The sequence below is a fragment of the Alosa pseudoharengus genome, unplaced genomic scaffold, assembly GCF_046254945.1.
Source record: "Alosa pseudoharengus isolate Yale_2024_CS ecotype anadromous, Long Island Sound unplaced genomic scaffold, YU_APseudo_1.1 YU_APseudo_1.1_scf_12, whole genome shotgun sequence".
Classification (NCBI taxonomy): Eukaryota; Metazoa; Chordata; class Actinopteri; order Clupeiformes; family Clupeidae; genus Alosa; species Alosa pseudoharengus.
In genome coordinates, this window is record NW_027468587.1 from 34,526,351 (window position 1) to 34,547,135 (window position 20,785).

The 20,785-nt window shown below is 41.7% G+C and overlaps 2 protein-coding genes across 2 annotated transcripts; both read left to right on the forward strand.

The window, feature by feature from the left end:
• Window positions 1-78: 78 nt before the first annotated feature.
• Window positions 79-4,222, forward strand: ube2s (ubiquitin-conjugating enzyme E2S). Its single transcript, XM_076281029.1, has 4 exons — window positions 79-678; window positions 1,723-1,870; window positions 1,999-2,189; window positions 2,408-4,222. Exons 1-4 carry the CDS (start codon window positions 676-678, stop codon window positions 2,756-2,758), a joined length of 693 nt encoding a protein of 230 aa, XP_076137144.1. The 5' UTR covers window positions 79-675; the 3' UTR covers window positions 2,759-4,222.
• A 7,082-nt stretch (window positions 4,223-11,304) lies between these two features.
• On the forward strand, window positions 11,305-18,436 carry shisa7a (shisa family member 7a). Its single transcript, XM_076281301.1, has 5 exons — window positions 11,305-12,053; window positions 12,223-12,377; window positions 16,443-16,508; window positions 17,059-17,247; window positions 17,460-18,436. Exons 1-5 carry the CDS (start codon window positions 11,305-11,307, stop codon window positions 18,434-18,436), a joined length of 2,136 nt encoding a protein of 711 aa, XP_076137416.1.
• Window positions 18,437-20,785: the final 2,349 nt, after the last annotated feature.

Sequence of the window (20,785 nt, forward strand, 5' to 3'; positions counted from 1 at the left end):
AGAGGAATTCTGTGATGTGATGGCCTGCATGTCCATTGGCTAAAATCACAATTTTCATTTCGATAAATGTATTTTTGTTCCTGTGTCAAAGATAGATAGCTTAGCTGCTAGCTAAGAGCTATAGCCACAGGACGGCTGGCTACCTTAACAATTTACATCTTAATTGGCCAAAGTAGCTAAAGTGAATGATTTTACCGTTTTGCTTACTTCTACGCACTAAGTGAAATATTTTATTTTATGTTAAGTCGAATGTAGACAGTCTACTCTAGCTATACTTGGAGAAAGCACAGCTGCTAAGGGGACTAGCAGATTTCTATAGCAAGGTAGCGGTAATTTAGCTAACGTTATTGCTGTCTTATTCAACGTAAACCGATTGGAATTACTAGCATAAAGTTCGTGTGTTCACTATCATTTATTTTACGTTAAGTAGTTAAGCAATCCGCAGCACCGAAACTTGAACTATTGGCGAAGCTATATTCATAACGTATCTACAAGAGGACGCTAGCTAGCTAACAGGATAATCTAGTAGATTCTCTTAACGCTGGCTACTAGCTAGCAATCTACTGTTGACAGTGGCAGCTAGTTCTAGCCTGAGTGACGTTAACGAAAATCCAGATCAAGAATCTGCTGTCAAATCGTTCTTCTGTAAGACACTCAAAGTAGCAAAGACAAGCCATGGTGAGTAAATACTTTTAAATTTTGTCGACAATAATGTTATCTGTGTTGACAAGCTGTAGTTGTCGGTAACCGTTAACGTTTTCTACATAGCTGGTGATGGTTAGCTAAATTAGCCAACAAAGTCTGTCCAACTCGTACATGCTAGCGAGTAGCCTGCACTGTCACAGTATATCTGGGTTAATGTTAGCTGGCTATGAAGGCGAAGTTGCTTGGTTCGTTGGCTAGTCGTTTTCGTGTACGGCTAAATAAGTTAGCTTTGAAGTTTTGGTCTTTTCAATCAGTTATGATTAATATTTGTGCACATGTGTAGCATACTTATTATCGTCAACGTTAGACAACGTTAGACATCATGTCGTGTTAATGTAACACAAACTGAGGCTCTCTGAGCTGCTTTAAAGGTAATGGTAGCATTAGCTAAGCTCACTTAGCCAGATTTCTAGCTGGCCGGAAATCATGTAACCGTTATCAGCCTAGCTAACTTAATATAAACATACATTACATGGGTATAACGATAAATCTCCCCTTTTTAGAACGACCCGATCTAGGTAATATTGCATAGGCTAAAGATACTATTCATTATACTACTGAATGATTTTGTACTGTTGGACTTCAAGCATAGACTGTGTAATCGGATGGGATTCGATGGATACTGTCCGTGATACAATTCTGAACCTTATAACCCAATGTAGACGTTCAGGTTCCACTGCAAATTAATATGAGCCAATTGTATAGAAGTGGAATGGCTCACCTTCAAATAGTCATATTTCATGAATGACAAGTGAATCCTTAATAATTTTGTTATAGGTCGGGAATTGAAGACCTGTAGACCTGTTTTCAGAATTTTAACAATATTAATATGTTAACATTTTCACACTTTTAACATTATAAATATTAACTGACACACACACTGTATTAAAATATTAACAGTTGCACCTTTTCCTTGGCTACTTAACTCTTATATACTTTGATTCTTGGTTGTGCACCTTCTATGCATGTTCAACTGACATGAATCACTAATGTAAACAATGTGTTTTGTTCTGACAGAATTCAAATGTGGAGAATTTGCCCCCTCAAGTCTTGAGACTGGTATACAAAGAGGTGTCAGCGCTGGCAGCAGACCCCCCTGAAGGCATCAAGATTTATCCCAGTGAGGAGGATATCACAGAGTTGCATACTGCCATAGAGGGTCCAGGTAAAGAAAAGCTTATTAGATTAAGTCCACTCTTTGGCAGGGTCGATTGGCCCCGTGTTTGAATCCCAAGGTCAAATTATACTATACAGCTTTTATTCGAGTATGTCAAATTTTGTCTTCTTTTACAGAGGGAACTCCATTTGCTGGAGGTGTGTTCAGAATGCGCTTAGTCTTGGGGAAGGATTTTCCAGCTGCACCCCCCAAGGGTTATTTTCTGACCAAGATATTTCATCCAAATGTTGGCCACAAGGGAGAAATCTGTGTCAATGTGCTGAAGAGGGACTGGAAGGCAGAACTGGGCCTCAGACATGTATTGCTTGTAAGGTTCACAGACTTCATGTCAGCCTGTCATTCCTGTTTTTACATACACATTTACACTCAAACCATCATGCCGATTTTCCCGTTTCTATGACATGTTGGCACTTATAATTAGGATCTGAGTCCAGATAGTAAATATATGTTGGAAGTGGTTATTCCTCAGCATATTGTTATTCAGTCAATTTGTTTTTTAATTTCTCTTTCTCTTTTTCTATTCAGACCATTAAGTGCCTCCTGATCCACCCAAATCCAGAGTCGGCGTTGAATGAAGAGGCTGGGCGACTACTTTTAGAGGACTATGCCGAGTATGCTTCCCGTGCCCGCCTCCTGACTGAAATTCATGCAATGGGAGGACCAGGAGGGACGTCGGGAAACCCTCAGGAGCCTGCTGATGGCCCTCAGCCCAAGAAACACGCAGGTGACCCAAACAAGCGCACAGTCGGAGCAGCTGCACCAGCGTCCACTGTTCCTGGGGTCAATGGTACTACCAGTGGTGGCAGCAGTAGTAGCAATAGTAACGTAGTTGTGAAGAAGAAAACGGATAAAAAACGTGCTTTGAGGCGACTCTAGTGCTAAGGTCTTGCTTGTTTGAGTGTGTGTACATAAATATTGAAGTGTAACAGACCACCTTTACCCCCCTTCTTGCATCTTTCTAGCCCCACTCAAATATCCATGTCCTTAACCAAGTTCATTAACTTGTGGGTTTTTGACCCCACGTCATTCTCTGTCTTTGCTGCTACTCTCAGGATCCTGTTGGTCTTCAAGTGAGGTCACCAATTCTCTTGCCTCTTTCTCACTGCACATCATATTAAAACCTCGTGTGAGATGCAGTGTTTAACATTGATGCTCATGTTTCTGAAGTTTCTTTTTCGCTTGTCTGTTATGAACTCACTGTTGCTGTGTTTTTAGCCTTTTGATTCCATGGAAGAGGTGAAATTGGAAAAAGCACTGTTTTTAGGAGGTTGCCACTCTGTTTTCATCAATGAGGCAGGATTGTATGTTGTACTGCCCAGTTAGCCTCTTGTCACACCTACCTGGAGCGTTAGCTATGTTCTCATCAATGCTTATTAATGCTCTCCCTTTCAATCAGGCGTGTTGTTAGAGAGGATACAAGGGTTTATAGGCTTCGTGAAACTCGGGCGCTAAACAAGATTTGTCAGGTTTTGTGATGGGTCATCCCAGAGGTTGTCTTCAGAATTATGCAATTGCACTGGCCTCAAAGGCTTGTCTAAGACATGGTCTTTGTTAATCAACAAAAGGTGGAGTGAATTTTTAGGATGTGTACTTTGTCCCTTTCTGTGTGTGTGTGTGTGTGTGATGAAAGAAAATGTTTTCTTAGGAAGATGTAGAAATTTGGGGACTTAAATGTGGTCTGTATATTAAAAAAAATCTGTTCATCTTTTTTTCTTTTTTAAAAAGTTTGTTATCTGTGTGATTTTGTTATTTTTGTCTTTTTTTTCAAAGTTATGGAATTGTTTTTCTTCCTCAAGTTCAGACCAGGGGGACAAAGAACAGAGGTAGAACTAACCATGCTGTGAGGGGAGCTTGAGACACTCTTGTATCCTTTCTTAACAAATGGGGGTCGGCGGTATCCCCTATTTTGAGTCCTGCTCTCTGTGACCAGCACCAGGCCATTTTTAAACCCACGGAGCCCACCTGTGGTGGTCTGTTGTCAGAGAATTTCTACTTTATCAGATAAGACCGTTTTTTATATCCCTCCTTTTTGTATGGAATGTCCTATTCTCATCTCTATCCCCTTGGTCATACCTGAATAAAGTGTCTGTCTCTCGGGAAACATTCATCAGCAAATCATCTCCCCATCCTCTTTGCACCATCGCAGCTCCGTTCTCGGCAGGTTTTCACAAATTCTAAATGATGGTCCTACATTTCCCAAGGAAACACCCTCTTCCGCATTTGACTTTGAACTTTGAAAACCTGCTCTGGGAAGCTAGAGCTTACGTGCAATTTTTTGGACGGGGTATTTTTGTGTCCGTAAGTTATTTAAATTAATAATAAAACATAAAAGTATGGAAACATTTTGTGTGTGTTTCGTCATTTCACATGAACCACAGAGTGTTCTTGAAACCATCTCGTTTGGCCCTGTGCGTCAGTGCCACTGGCGAGGTGCATACACAGCCTGTAATTTAAGGTGTTTGTGACAGATGAACGGGTTTCTCAGTAGGCTACCCCTGTGTCTGCATTAGCTGCCCACCCACCTGTATGGGAATAGCTTCCTGAGCAGTGTCTAATTATCCAGTGTGGCGCATGTGGTTGACAGCAACCTGGGGAGTAAGCTGAGAAGCTTGTGGGAGGTTGCCCATCACATGAACCTTAGGGTAAGGATTGAGGCCCTTCAGATATGCGTCCATTGAAAGGGTGCAATTGATAACTCACTCCCAAATACACCTGGGCATGCCCTCAACATAGCCTAGATTTCATATGTAATTTTCTGGTATGTTTTGGTTTTAGAATCTTGTACAGGGGTCTTCTACATTAAATAATAGAATTCTTGTGCATCCATTATTACAGTTTTTATTTTCATGAAAAACATCATGGCAATAGGCCTAACCATATTCATTACCAACAATTGCTTTAGGTTGGTAGCCTATATAACCATTCTTTTCCCTTTCATCACAGAAGTGCCACCAACAGGCTGACATCGTTGCTGTAGCAACCAGTGGTACGTTTTCCCCTTTCATACCGCCTGTATGCGCGCAAAGACTGGGAAGTCGCATGAGACACGAAACATTTGAAACGGACGAAATCATCGTGCCAGACTGATTTGCACCGGTTTGGGTAAGACAGACGGCTTCTTGAACTATTTAGGCTTGGCGGACCTAAGTGAAAATATTTTCATTCCACCGGTGCTTATCAATAAGGTCTGGACACCTCTCCTTCGGAACGCATTCACGAGCGACGTCAGACGACAGCATTAGGACACATCTTGAGAATCAATCATGTTGACTGAAATTGAACAAAACGCTTTTGCATCTGCGGTCTTGGTGACGCATGTGGTTACTCCGATATAGATAATTTATTGATCTTTTAACACACAGTTTGGAATGGCGAAGTAGACAACTAGGCTATGTAATTTTCTTCACCTGGAGCATCAGCAACGGTAGGCGGTGATAGGCTACAAATATTTCTGAATGGTCATTACAAATACAGCTTAGTCTTATCCTAATATAACTAATCAATTGGTGGCGTGACAAGGCGTAAAATATCTAAGTGGACTGGCTACATAACATTATGAGTGAATAAAAAAAGCAACCTTCATGAGATCGCTGAAAATGCATCATAAAGTGACTTTTTTTGAGTAAAAGTGGAACGAAGGGTGTCGCAACAGTTATTCTTCACAAGACAAGCCATTAGCCGTCATAATTCCTTGACGACCTATGATTTTGAGAATGATTGCTCACGCAGGAGTTTCCAGCGTGTCAGTTCTATAGGATACACGGAGAAGACCGCAGGTAAGATACATTGTAATTTCCCCTATATTAACATTTGATCCTTTCACAGTGAAACTATTGTCTGGTTCAGTGAACTGCACTTTTTTGTGATCAGCCATTAAGAATATTGTCCAATTACTCTAAGGCGATGGGTATACTGGTCACCATCACAAGCTGAGCAGTGTAAAAAGTCAATTTATCAATGCAATAAAGCTAAGACCGTTAGGATACAGTTATCATTGCGGCATACGCGCACACACACTCTTTTCACACAGCACAACGGGTAGCCTAATCATTCAATGCACACACATTTGTATTTGTACACCTACTCACACATTACGATACATGCAAATCAGATGTGAGTTGTCTGCGTGACATGTTGAGACGCGCTCATCTTGCATAGACTGCAATCATACGAAGTCCACATCAAAGTCTATAGCTTATGAAAAGCTCATATACAAAGTGCATACGCAGTTGCTTTGTTTATCCAAACAGAATTTGGGATTGTGTATAGCCTAGTGAGATAATGCTCATTTCTCGATATTGTTTCCTGAAGACATACAGTAGGCCTAATACAATATATCCAATACAGCCTATTTTTAGTTTTAAATGTTGGAGGTCTTTCATTTTGATTCTGCTAACAAGTGTCTCTGGAGTGCTTAGGCTTTGTGTTTTAAAAAGATGATACTGTGGCTCTATTAACTGATGTGCGTGATTTCTGTTGACTGATGTCCATGTTTTTTCTATGGATCTACGCCATCCATATTGCAGACATTAAAAATGGCAATGGGAACAGTTGCAGACAATTATGTGCATGCACCTTAAGTGCATTTTTTCCATCTCGCCATGAGCCTCTCTCCACCTCCCCTTCAGACTTTCTCCTTTCATCCTTATTCATTCTGCCCTACATAATATGGTCTACTGCCCTCCTCTCACACCCTTGCACAACCGCATAGCTACATTACTTTGGCCGGTCAGACTAACAGGTATTTTGGAGTCTATGACATTGCGTCTCATGCAGCATTAATGACAAAGGAGGTTTCTCATTTGTCCTTTGTTCTAGAACTCCCTATAGTTTTGCAAACCCTATATATTTTTTATGCCTTATTTACAAGGATGAAATTATAGAACTGGCACCTCAGTGAAACAGCTCCCCCAGAATCAGAATGAAATGTCCCCTAAACTGGTCACGGCTATGTTTGTCACCAATTGGCAATATTTTTATTAGCTGTATGTTTGAAGATATTATCAATTTGTAGGTTTTCATAAATCTCTCATATTTGTTATGCTCCTAAAAAGTTTCAGGCCAAAAATACAGCGGATTAGTTTTCATGCAATGTCCAGTAGGCCTCGGCCTACTGTAGAATGGTATTAAAAGGCATATTAGTCAACTGAGGGAGTGTTAGTAGACTGAACTGGTAGAGTTTGGGTTGTTAGGTTAGGTGATAGTGGCATGGTCCAGCCTTAATTTGGACACAAAGAGCAATCCTAGTTCTTCTCCAAGTCTCCATCTCCATTTCTCCTTCTCTAGCAGTCAGCTCTGCAGCAGTGCTATTCTAAGAGAGTTAGCTGCTTCAACCCACGCACCAAATCACGCTAAGGAGAGAGAGAAAGAGAGAGCGAGAGAGGGGGGAAAAGAAGAGATAACCTAGAAGAATCCAGGACTGATGTGTTATGTGAGCCACTGACACTCCACCTCAATTGCAGCTCAAGAGAAGAGAGTTGCTGAATGAAATAAAAATGAATAGCCTCTGATTTCACCACATTTTATGACATGAATGGTTAATTCTGTTAATTGTACCTTACTGGGCACTCACATGTGCTCTCACATGTCATACTTTACAGTCGTTAAGTATGTAAAAGGACAGTGGATGGTCAATGTAGACGCTTCACTCTCACATGTGACTACCGATCTCTGTAGTCTGTCATGGGCTAATCTGGAAGATCTGCCTAAGTGTTGCGTGGGTTTATGCCACTGTCACATATTATGCAGCACATAGACTACATGCTTTGTCGATTAGTGCATATGCTGTGTATCCCCAGCGCTATTCAGTATTAGTATTGCTGATGTGTCATGGTGTTTGTGGTCTGTCTCTCAGCAGTGCCGGGTGGCATTTTAACAGCACTTCACTGTGTGCTGGTTACAGGGTGGGTTATTAACTTTTGTTTGTACTGAGTATTGCCTATATTCATTGTGTAACCTGGTTCAGGGTTATCATTTCAGTATGATCTGAATGCTTTAGATGCTGTTGTTACTTTTCCTATTGGAGTAGTCAGGATGATGGGAAATTGATGCCTATGCTGGTAACTGTTAAAATGGTAGAATGGATAGACCATTGGATAGACTATATATATATATATATATATATATATATATATATATATATATATATATATATATATATGTATATGTCTGTGCTGTACTGAGGTTTGTACTAAGGTTTTCCATGTAGAATATTATTTACTATCTCTGCAATTTGATGTAAGATCAGTTGATGAACATACAACATGTATGTGCTCTCCTGTCTTGCAGTGTGGTAGTAGTATGACTGGCGTGGTGTGTTCTCTGTGTTGGGTTGTAGTGGTATTGGTATGACTGGCTTGGTACAATGTTGTGTGTTGTCTGTTGTGTTGTAGTGGTGTTGGTATGACTGGAGTGGTACATGTTGTGTGTTGTCTCTTAGTGTTGTGTTGTAGTGGGGTATGACTGGCGTGGTACATGTTTTATGTTGTGTTGTAGTGGTGTTGGTATGACTGGTGTGTATGTTGTGTGTTGTCTCTTTGTGTTGTGTTGTGTTGTAGTGGGGTATGACTGGCGTGTATGTTGTCTCTTAGTGTTGTGTTGTAGTGGTGTTGACTGGCGTGGTACATGTTGTGTGTTGCGTTGTAGTGGTGTTGGTATGACTGGCGTGGTACATGTTGTGTGTTGTGTTGTAGTGGTGTTGGTATGACTGGCGTGGTACATGTTGTGTGTTGTGTTGTAGTGGTGTTGGTATGATCTGTATATGCTGTGCATTGTCTGTGTGCTGTACTGATAAGTGGTGTCACAGAAAGCTCTCCATTCTCTGCCGCCCACTCACTGCACTCCCACACATGCAGGCAGTCTCTTTGCATCCATACCTCTGGCTCTGGTCGTTCCTGTGCTGCTTTGCTCTCATTTAAATCCCTACCCTGCATTTATCTCTTGTTCTCTCATTCTCGCTCTGTGTGTGTGTGTGTGTGTGTGTGTTTCTCTCTCTCTTTCTCTCTCTCTCTCTCTCTCTCTCTCTCGCTCTCTCTCTCTCTCTCTCTCTCTCTCTCTTTCTCTTTCGTTTTTCACCCTCACGCTCTCTCCTCTGAGGCACACACGTACACATACTCAAAAGAAATCCACATTTTCACACAGGAACAAGAACATGCTGTGAACTGCACACAAGTATGGATACATACACACTTCCACACAAACACACTGACACATATATACATGTACATGCAAGGTTGAACTCTCACAGTCAGCTCATCTCTTTCACTGTGTGTGTCTGTCTGTCTGTTATGTATCTGTAAACTCACTTTACACTGACACATTTTAATAGTTTTTCATTGGTTTTCAGACTTCAACATGATGTTCTTCACAGGATGCTTTTAATTTGTGCCTTCCCATATTGTTTGGAAGAACACAAACTACTGTACATATATATTATTGGGGTCTGCATGGATATTGGAACATCCTGATATCCATTTGTAGCATAACTGTTAGAATATTAATACCTATTTGGTAGTATGTAGTACATGCGCAGAATCATGAATCATGAGAGATTAGCAGAAAATGGCCAGGGATGGGAACTAGGAAATGGGCTGATTATCTCCAGTACAGTGCAGTGGTTGATATATATTTGTGGAGTTGGCACACACACACTCACAATGGGTTGGAATTAATTTGTTGAGTGTGATGGTGCGTGCACACTCACAAAATGGTTAATAGGATATTGTATTAGCGTCAGCTGTGATCTAGTAACACTGCCTTAGAAGATAAAAGTTGATATGATGACCTTGGTCTCCCCTAATATAGACACCATTTCTCTCTCATTTCAGATCATTGAACCCTCCGTGGAATAATCAGAACTTTGATCAGGTGTGGAACTGACGGCATTTGGAGAAAAATTACTAGCACTGGAAAAGAAGAAGGACAATTTTATGGAGACACATAAATCACACTGGTTAAGACAAAAGCTTCAGTCAGTATCTCTGGGGCATTCTTTTGTAGGGTGGATTGAGGAAACACTCGTCCATCCATGCCCCCTTGCCTTACATAAAGCACACAGGAGAGAGCAGTCCAGGTTTGGTCCTTTACAGCCATAGACTCATGGGTATTGTAGTGAAGCGGGGTTTACAATTGCTATACAGAAGGAGAGCCAAATTTCAGTCATCATTTGCGCTATAGGGTTTATTAGGGAATTTTCAGTGATGATGTGCAATATCACCAGTTAGTACAAGTGTAGTTTCTTTCTTTGTTTGCATAATGCACAGTCTGCATATTATAACAAAAGACCACTATCCCTTGAATTCTATATTCTAAATTTTGATTATACAGAGTTTCAACTCTGCAGATTAGGCTACTGAAAGAGACAACAATGTGTCTTCATGATTATTTTGTACAAATCATAGAAACAATACGGGTCACAATAAATATCTAAGATTCTAAGTGCCATTGTTGAATGTAGACAGTGCCAAAATATGTGGTAACAATCAAATGAGCATGCATCATAATCCAAGTTTGTGTCTTCAAAAGTGTTTACAAACGTGCTGTGGTCTTAAACACTTTTTTTTGTAAGTGCCAAAACTTCCCAGATCTTTTGAAGAGTCAAGTTTATAAAAATCGATATAGCTACCATTTGCATCCCCACTCAATCGGCTCTTGTTTTATCAGCCCCCTCGAGCTAGTATGGTGGTCTGTAGAAGCATCACAATTTGAGTGTGTCTGTCAATTACTTAACTTTTGACTTTTAAACCCCTAAGCATTATCCACTCAGGATTGTTGGTAGCCAGCCTTACATAAGAGAATGCCTAGACTGGCCAGCCATATTAAAAGGTTTGCATACAGATCTTTCCAGATGAAAACATGCCTCTGTCATTTTTTATAAGAAACTATGAAAAGAAGTTGTTTACATTTTTCTTACATCCAGAGTTGGAATTTCTACTGAAGCAAAGTAAGGGCACAGGATACCAATCTTGTTCATATTCAAAGAATATTCTAGCATTTTGACTTTTTTCTCTCTTGACGTGCGAGGATTTTTACTCTGCCCATTTGCCATAACAAGGCTCAGGTTACACAGTTGCATCCAGAGGACAAGATTTCCAAAGCCAAACTGAATTAGGACAAATTTCAGACATCTCTGCTGTTCCCACGTCTATGAGAGTGGACATAGACATACATTTAATCACTGGAACGCCATAGCCCTCCTGCCTTCGGCACTTCTTAGGCATTCTTGTCATACAGTCTGCCATCTGGTCGTCTTGCCTGCCCTGTTTCATGCACTTAGTTTTTCACTTAACTTATCTAATGTTCTATGCTTGGGATCTAAATATTTGAAATGCCATTTTGAGCCGGCTCATTTGAAAAGAGAACGCCGTATTGTGCTGTGCTGTGTTGACTCAACCCCAGAAAATAGACGTCTTAGTCATGTGAAGATGGAGCCCACCTCCATGCTCAGAGTGCGTGTCATCTCCCTGCTCTTTTTAATCGCTGCCCCACTTAATGTTGCAGCAGCGAGCATCACAGCCACCCCCAGGCTGGAGCGTACTCAGGCGGGCGCCACAAACCCATCCAGACCCAAACGAACCCAGGGGGGGTTTACCGAAAGCCCCGCCACCAGCGACCGGCAAACAGGTCCGGGATGGCCTGCCCTGGGAGGCCGGTCAAAGACACACATCCCGACACCAAGCACTAAGCCAAAATCTCCAGTGAAATGGTTGGAGACCCCGCCAAGACCTCTGCCCCAGGTCATGGCCCCACTAAATGCCACGGAGTGGCACCGAGCCGCCCAGATGGGCCCCCCACTGGAGGCCGACCTGTGCCGGGGCTACTACGACGTGATGGGCCAGTACGACTTCACCTTCAACTGCACCAAGGACGACTTCATCTACTGCTGTGGAACGTGCCACTACCGCTTCTGCTGCAACGACCTCAACCGGCGACTTAACCAGGATATGTGCAACAACTACAACTCGCCTGTCTGGGCCAAGGTCTCCACGACGCCCCCAACGCTCCCTGACCCCGGCCCTGGTCCCGGCTCCATCCGTCTGCAGCAGCAGGGCAACAACACCGTCTATGTGATCGGGGGAGTCATCTCCTTCACTATTGCCGTGGCCGTGGCCATAAAGGTGGCTTTCCACAAAACGTCACGTCAACCTAGAAACAACGAGCTCAACATGCCCAGGTACCAGGCAAAACATAAAACGTAGCCTATTCATCCGAATTAAGTGATGTGTCGTGTAGTGTCGGTTAGTTCTTTTTAATGAATTTACAAGAAGTCAAATTAGATCACAAAGCTTCTCTGGACGCTGCTTAGTCCAGAGGTTTATTTAGCAATTTCTTTAATGTCTCAGGGCCCTGGTGGACATGCTGCGTCACCAGTCCAGTCCGGTCGAACAGGGAGAGAGGAACAACAGTGTGGCCATTCCCAGCTCAGGAGGAGGTGAGGGGACCTTGGGTCGCCCACCAAAAAATCATTATCCAACTCTTCAAAGCAAAGACAACAGATGTAAGTAGAAAATCTGCATCTTGCTAAGAAAGAGTGTGTTTATTCAGAATTCGGGTTTGGACGAGTGCCTAGCAATGGCCTTATTGGAATGTCAATATGATTTCAACATATCAGACCATAGACAATAGGACATTTACACAAAATCAAGCAATAATGTCCTTTTTTTTGGACATACTGTAATTTAGGGTGTTTTACACTTGGTTCCTTTCAGACTTGTAAACAACTTGACTAACCCCTCTAATGCGAACCAAACTGAGACCCCACCTCAGGAGGTAGTCTCGGCACGGTTCGCTTTGAGGTCTGCGGCACGGTTCCCATTATCTGTGCATTGTGAGCACAAATCAGCCTGGGTTCTCTCTCACATTTTGCATAGACTAGCCTGTTTTGTCCTACTTGACTTTCCATTGCCAAAAGAGAAGGCATGTTGTTTATTTAAAAAAAAAAAAAAAAAAAAAAAAAAAAAATATATATATATATATATATATATATATATATATATATATATATATATATATATAATCATTAACTATTTGGCTCATGATAGGCCTACAGACATTTGTAATTTGACTGAGCCTGACGTTGTCATACTCAAAATTCTAGTCAGAATATGAGTCTGATACTGCTCCTTTGGGACGTAATTGGGGTGTGTTTCAACAGATACAGAGGGGGCAATGCCTCTCCACTCAACTGGATAGACCTAACCAATCAGAAAAACGAAATAGCTTACAGTGAGCTGTTCTTCTCCACTGTTCTTCTCCACAAATGCCTTTAAAAAAAAAAAAAAGTTATTGTGGTGGCAATATCTTGTACAACACCCGATAGCGAAATCTAAGACAATGAAATACATAGCAGGGTAGGCTATTTCCCCTCCTTCGTAAAAATAATTCTGCTACCGATGCTACAAACATGCTATAGGCTAAACAGCTGGGGAATGGTGTCGCAAACCCCTCCAACAAACAGGTGGCCAATCAGAGATTTCAAACAAACATTTCCCACATATCCACTTGGCCAAAGTTTTCAGAAATAATAGTTTTCGGTGATAAAACCTCCGTTTTCGGTTAAATGAAAGGCCAAACCGCATTGAGATATGCATTTTTCCACATGGGGTCTTATAAGCCATCTATCTAGCTTCTAGCTACAGCAGAATTCATTCTGAAAACATATTATCATAGCCTATACAAATCCGCTTGGAGCTCCAGTGGAATTTTGAATTGCGACGAGAATTCTCGGGCTAACCGTTGAGAAAGGTTGGGAATAGGCACCCACCAGCTAAACTAAACTCCAAGCGTGGTAAACAAAATCGAATATTTCAGGCAGTAAAAGCCCCGGTAAAAACGAGACTAGATTTTGTTCAAATCGACACAACCATGACTACTAAAAAATGTAAGATTCATTTATCAAATGTTATTTTGAAGTATTAAAAAACATCATTGTTTTAGATTTTTCGAACGAAATGGTTGGTAGGCCTAATTAGCACGTTTACGATATATTTCAGAAAAAAATAATATATTAAACGAAATCACCACACCAATTATGGGTTATGATAATTATTTCAACCTGATAATAAATGATGATGGAAATGAGCAACTACATAGCCCATAATCCAAAGCAGTAGCCTAAGGTCTGAGACCCCCCAGAGAAGGTATAGTATAGGGCCAATCCCAGAGTGAGCCCTAAGGACTAAGGACTAAAGACTCACAGACTTAATTGATCTCAGGTGCTAAGTGAGTGAGTGTGTGAGACCACATGGGCTCAGTTAGGTATAAATGGGATTGGGACTTCACGATGTTTAATAACAAAGATATTGCTGACACGTGCACCATGCACGTGTGTAGTGCTGTTGTTTACCTTTGTCATTTCTGGATTTCCCTATGGTCTCCGCGGTAAACATAACAACGCTTTGTACTGTAGGTAATTCCCTTGGGTGAAGTCTGCACTGATGCAGACTCACGGAAAGGGCTTGGTAAGCGTGTACTCAAACCCTCCCACCCTTTGAAATTCGACATTGGGACAGCCAAGCCCTTACAAATTTCGCGAGAACGCGCAGCAAAGTCTGTGAGTCTGTGAGTCTGGACTTTGGGATTGGCCCACTGTGTGAACAGGAAGCAAACTGAGGCCCCATCATCAAAGACTGTTCTCACCCCAACCACAGACTGTTTACCCCACTCCCCTCCGGGAAGCGTTACAGGTCTCTCCGCACCCGAGCCAGCAGGTTCAGAGGAAGCTTCAGTGGCACCCTACTGAACTCTAGTTTTGCATTCCGGTGACAACCAACAAACTAAGCCCCCCCCACCCCCATGCCTCCTTGCCTGTGCCTGTTGAGGTGTCCACGACCAACCTTGACAGGGACAACAAGGAGGCGGACACCTCCCCGGGACAATTGCACTACCCTATCCCACCCATAGTGTTCTATTTATTTACAAATGTACATACTGTAATTACACTTATACATAGCCATATTCTACTGCTCTTCATACTATTCATCCTGCACATTCACATTCTTACTACTCTTATAATGTTACTGTTTCTGCACTACAATGGTACTGTTACCACACTGCACATAGCTGTACATACTGTACATATCTGTCTACATGGTTACTGAATATCCATATTGATTCTGTTTTTCATATAATATATTCTGTTAATACACTGCATAAATCTATATTATTCTTACTTCTATTATAATGTTACTGCTACTACATTGCACATATCTGTACATGTTGTTCACACATTGTTCATATTACATAGCCATATTTATTCTGCTCTTATTAGATAACTGCTAATACACTGCACATATTTATATTTAATTTATATGAGTCTAAACCACCTTCTGTAAACCAACTGTATTCTACTCTCTACACGGCACTATATTTTTTGTCCTGTCTATGCACCACCTGCCTATACTTTGTATATCACATTGCACTTTTCTGCTTTTTTGCACTTTTGGTTAGACGCAAACTGCATTTTGTCTATGTACTTGTACTCTGCAAAATGACAAAGTTGAATCTAATCAGAGCTGAGGTGCACCACAAAGAGATCCGAGTCCTCTTTCAGATGGATTCATAATGTGAATACAAAATTAACTGAGTCCCTTTTGTTTTGGTCAACTTTCTGGTCCTCTTTTAGTGGACTGAGTTTGGTTCTTTTAAAATATGTGAAAACACCCTTAAAACCAGTAATGAAAAAAAGAATTGTATGGGTGTGTCAAAACTCAGCTCCTGCAACACTGTGAGCTTGTTGAGCCACAACAACTTCCATCCTAAATGGGTGTTGCAGAGCAGCAACATTAAGTATGACTGAGCTGTCCTCAGGGTGTTCTTTACTGGAGACAGTTTGAGGCTTCAGATACGTAACAGTTGGACTTGCTCCCTATGGAGCCGCACTACTGCAGACACTCATTAGGATGACCATTAGCCTTGCCAGTGGGAGAGAGATTTGGAATGCTGCGCACAGTAAGGCCGGATGGCACAATAGAGAAGAAAAGGAATTAGAGGAGGGTGTGCAAACACAAGTCATTAGGTGGGGACTGAGGTTTGGGGGATGGCTTTCTCGGGCTTAATGCCACAGAGCCCTTACGTAAGGCACTTAGCCTGAATAACTGCTTTACAAATTTACCAACGGTATAAATATGAAATGAGCACAAAATAAATATGCGCCAAGTAAGGCATTCAGGGAGACGCCAAATAATGCAATGATTGCATTATTTATAGAGGAGGCCTGGCTAATGTAACACCATGGATTGTTTAAAAATTTTAACATGCCCTGGAACATGCTCACTTAGATGACCTTTGAAAAGCACATACAGAATAATGCATTGCCACTTCTACACATATGTCTGCCTATGTTCACACTTAAAACTATTGTTGATCATCTTGCTGACTTTGCTCTAAGTCCAAAACAAGAACACACATAAACATTAAGGTTTAATATGTTGAAATGGCTATAGTGCTGGACATGTCAAGAACAAGAACACATGCATGTCCGTTGTCCACACTAATGGACATATCAACAACAGGAACACATGCATGTCCAGTGTCCACACTAATGGATTTTCTCCCTTTTCAGTGGGAAATCTGCAGCATAACTTTATCCACACAACAGGGTCCAGCCCAAAACATACTGCCACAATCGGTAAGATCGGTGTCAGCGTTGTGTTGCTGTCTCAGTACGTTCAGTATATTACAAGAAATATGTCTGTTAACAAGCTTTCATGCATTGCCTTTAGCTTACTCTTCATTTTCATTTTTGTGTTTTATGAGACCTATGTTCCATCTTTGGAAACCCCTATGTTCAGAGCTACTGTACATACAGTATGTGTACTTGTGTACTATGCAGAACCCTTTTAGTTATGTGTCCATAGTACTTGTGTACTATGCAGAACCCTGTTAGTTATGTGTCCATAGGAATGTTCCGTTCACTTTTGTTTTTCGATTTCAAAATATCAAGTCAATCATATTTCACCATTGACATTCTGGTCACCCAACCCTTGTTATTATGGGATTTCAGCAGTTTTGGTAGGCTTTCAATAATACATTCCTCTCACTTTCCTCGTTCATATGAAAGATGAGTATCCCTTGATGAAGCCTGAGAATAAAGTTGCTAGACACACATCATTCTCCTTTCCCTGGATTCCTCTCCATGATTGAGTGGCATCACATACTGTGCTGTCTGTCTTCCACAGAACGAGCCCCACGCATGAACAACATGCAGATCGCCACCGGAGGCACTTTGAAGCCAAACAAACACAACAACGTCATGGTGACCCAGCCTTCCTTCCACCATTCTCTGCACAACCTCGCTCAACTTCCCCCATCCTACGAGTCTGCCATGAAACCAGAGATGAACAGATACAGCTCTCTCAAACGCCTGGGTGAGTGAACGAGAAAAAATACATCTCCCAGGAAGCATGTCCTTCTTCTCCTCTATGAATTATTCTGTCCACCTCCCTCTATGAATTATTCTGTCCACCTCAACTGACCGGCCTTTTTCAAACCTGTTCTGTGTCTCTCTGCATAATTCATCTTTTCCTAATTTCTAATTTCATAATTGTTCTTGATTCTTCTCTACCCCACTGGACCGCAGAGAAAGGTCTGGAAGACTACTCGGGGTACTGCACTACCAAACGTAGTCGGCCCACCACTGCAGGTCCAGCTTTTCATTCGTCTCAGAGTCACCTGCCCTGGGGGGGTGACTACACCCTGGGAGGCCGAGGGACTCTGCCCAACAGACCCCGGAGACACCCTCAGTCAGCTCCTACCCCCACCCCAAACCCCTACCCTCTTCCCCTGCCTCCTCGAGCTGAGTATCAGTACAACGCCAACTATGATACCCTATCCAAGCCGCCGAGACGGGTGAAGTCCACCGATCAGCTTCTGGCAATGGCCGACGCCAACACTTTATCCAGGCTCTCCAAGAACCAGCAGCACCAGTACTACAAGGCCATGGCTGCGGCGTCTGCGAAAAACTCTAATACCCACAACACCTTGAGGAAGGCCAATGATCGGCTCCTAATGTCACCTGACCACCTGGAGGAGAATATGGGGGGAGGAGGGATGGGAGTGGGTGATTACGGGGCAGGAGGGATGGGCATGTCCGATTATGGAGGTGGTAGTGGGATGGGTAGGCCTGATTATGGAGAAGCTGGAGGGATGGGAGTGTCTGACTATGGAGGGGCTGGGGTCCCCACCCTTCCCCGCCAGAAGGCCCAGTCACAGCAGAACGTGTGTGCCACGCCCTCTCTCGACCGGCATCACATGATCAAGATGAACTCCCACCCGACCTCAGGGAGGGAGCAGGAGCGCACCACCACACCTGCCATGTCCAGCCACCTGGGAGGGAGTGGGGGAGCGGGAGTAGGGTGGGGGGACATGCCAGGCACAGGGGTAGTGATGGGCACTGGGACGCTAGGGGGACACAGTGCCAGGAGGTTAGCATTTGCTGCTAAAAGACAGAATACTATAGAGCAGTTACACTTCATTCCTGGAGGGGGAGGAGGTGGGGGATCTGGATCAGGAACTCAGGGAGTGAGAACAGGAAGTAAGAATGAAGTTACCGTATAAATATGAAAGATTGTTAGAGGAAAATACAGAGGAGGGGAAATAATAAAATAAGCAAGGTTAGTTGTGGGAGATGATAAAGAAAAGTGTATATAGTGTAGTTAAACTCCTCAAATTGGTCATATTGCATTTAGATTACCATGGTAAAGTTTGAGGACTATAGAAACATCTTTATACTTATATATACATATATATACATATTTGTTTGATATCAGTCATATTTGAGTCAGCTTGCTATATATACTCGTGTCTCATGATCCATTGAGTCAAAGAAAATAAATCTATTGGAGACAAATAGGACAAAGTCTAGGACAGTATTCTGTTTATTAGGTATTTTTAAAATCTAAAATATGTTACAAAGTTTACTGCTTTGATGTTTAAGGTTAAATCCTTTTGAGCCATAAAAGTGAGAGGGTGACATAATAGAAATGGAAGTCTGAGTGAAAGAAGGTGACATGGAAACTGTGATTGGACATGGACTATTTGTGTGCCAGAATCCTGTAGGACCAAAGGGAATCGCCTATTTTTGGACTGTGTAGCTGCTATGAGACAAAGACATTTAGGAGGACTTTTGTTGATTAAGTTAAAAGAGACATCAACATTGTTGTGTTGTCATTCAAATGACTTTTTTTTTTATATTTTGTGAAATCTAAACACTGCCACATGCAAAAGAATGGTGTTCCTTCCCTGTAATAATTGGGCAGTTGCAGATTTCACTAATTTGCTATCCAATTACAGAATGTGTGACTGTTCCTATACAGCACATTCAGTACGTCTTGATAAAGACTAACAGGCTTATGTTGCACCCCTGATTTACACGATCGAAATCTGGACAATTTGAATGACTCAGTTATTAGATTGATGCTTGCCCGACCCTTTGCCATGAATGTTATTGTAGTGACAAGTTCTTTGTAGACTGTCTTCTATTTCATTTTAGACAACTCAGTGGGGGATATTAGATGTTTCTATTTTGTGGTTTTGACAGTGTAAGTGGCTGTACATCCTACACAACCCCCTTTGGCAGTGGAACAGTGGCATGCCAGTCACCCCTTTTCTACCATTGCTCAGATCATTCAAAATGAATGAACTGACTGGATGTGTTTTTCACTCAATCAAAGCCATTGCAGGACATGACTGGGCTGACATACTCAAACAACCAAGAAAGTGTCTGACAATCATCTCTGTCTCGTGGCGGATATGGACTCTCAAACAGCGTGTGCCACTGAGATTAAAATGACCACACCAACACCAAGACCATGTATGTCTGCAGGGATTTGACAAGGAAGTGCTGCACATATGAAATTCATCTCTTTTAATATCTAAGGACATCTACCTATATACCTGGAAATCCTGTTTGTACGCCAACTTTCCTTTTGACCATATTCAGCTGCAAAGAGAGTATTTCCACTTAAAAGCACAGTAGAGCTCCTGTGCTTGTCAAGTCAGTAGTCAGGAAAAGGAAACAATGTAACGAGAGTGGAAAGTTTACCTAATGAATCAGAACTTTCATGAAAGAAGACTTGAAAAGTAATTCAGGGTAGACAGGAACCTCTAGGATTTGAGTTTGACTCAAATGATATAGCCATGAGCAACTCTTGTGAAGGGCACTGTCACTTTGAGAAGATAATCTGTTGCTCCAAGAAACTGTTGCCTCTAAATGCTGATGTAGAATCAGGTTTCTTTTACCCCAATTTGTATTGGTCACAATCATTATTTGATAAGGTGAATAACCTATCCAAGGTTATGTAGGGATAACTCACCAGTTGTCTTTGTAGACGTAGACTACATATTTCGGTCAGTATGTAGGAATTAAATATCATAATCCATGACTTTCAATAATACCGCTTATAAACATAAGGGCTATTCTACATGTGTTTGTGGTATGTGCTCTACCTGATTTTACCTTCCTTATTATTTTGTGTGTTATTATTATTATTATCATTATTATCATTATTATTATAGGACAGTATTTAACTATGTTTATGACAGCAGGAAGAAGGTAAGACATACATTTTTCTTTGTAGAGGAGATGGTGATTACCTGTCAACATCTACCCCACAGAAACTAAATGTTTGTATGGTGAACATTTCATGAAGTTACAATGGTCAAGAAGGATATGCTTGCATATGGAGAGGCTTGTGCTAAGCCAGTGTGATTAACTGCACTGCCATTTATGGAAAAATGGAAAAACAGAAGTATAAACAAACATAAATCAACCAAGAAAACTTTTGACCATGCTAGTTACTGATTTCACTATTCCATCACATATACGGAAAATGAATGAGGATGGACTGTAAATGAATCTTTCAGACAATCTTCCTACACACTATAATATGTAAGTGTTTGTCATTG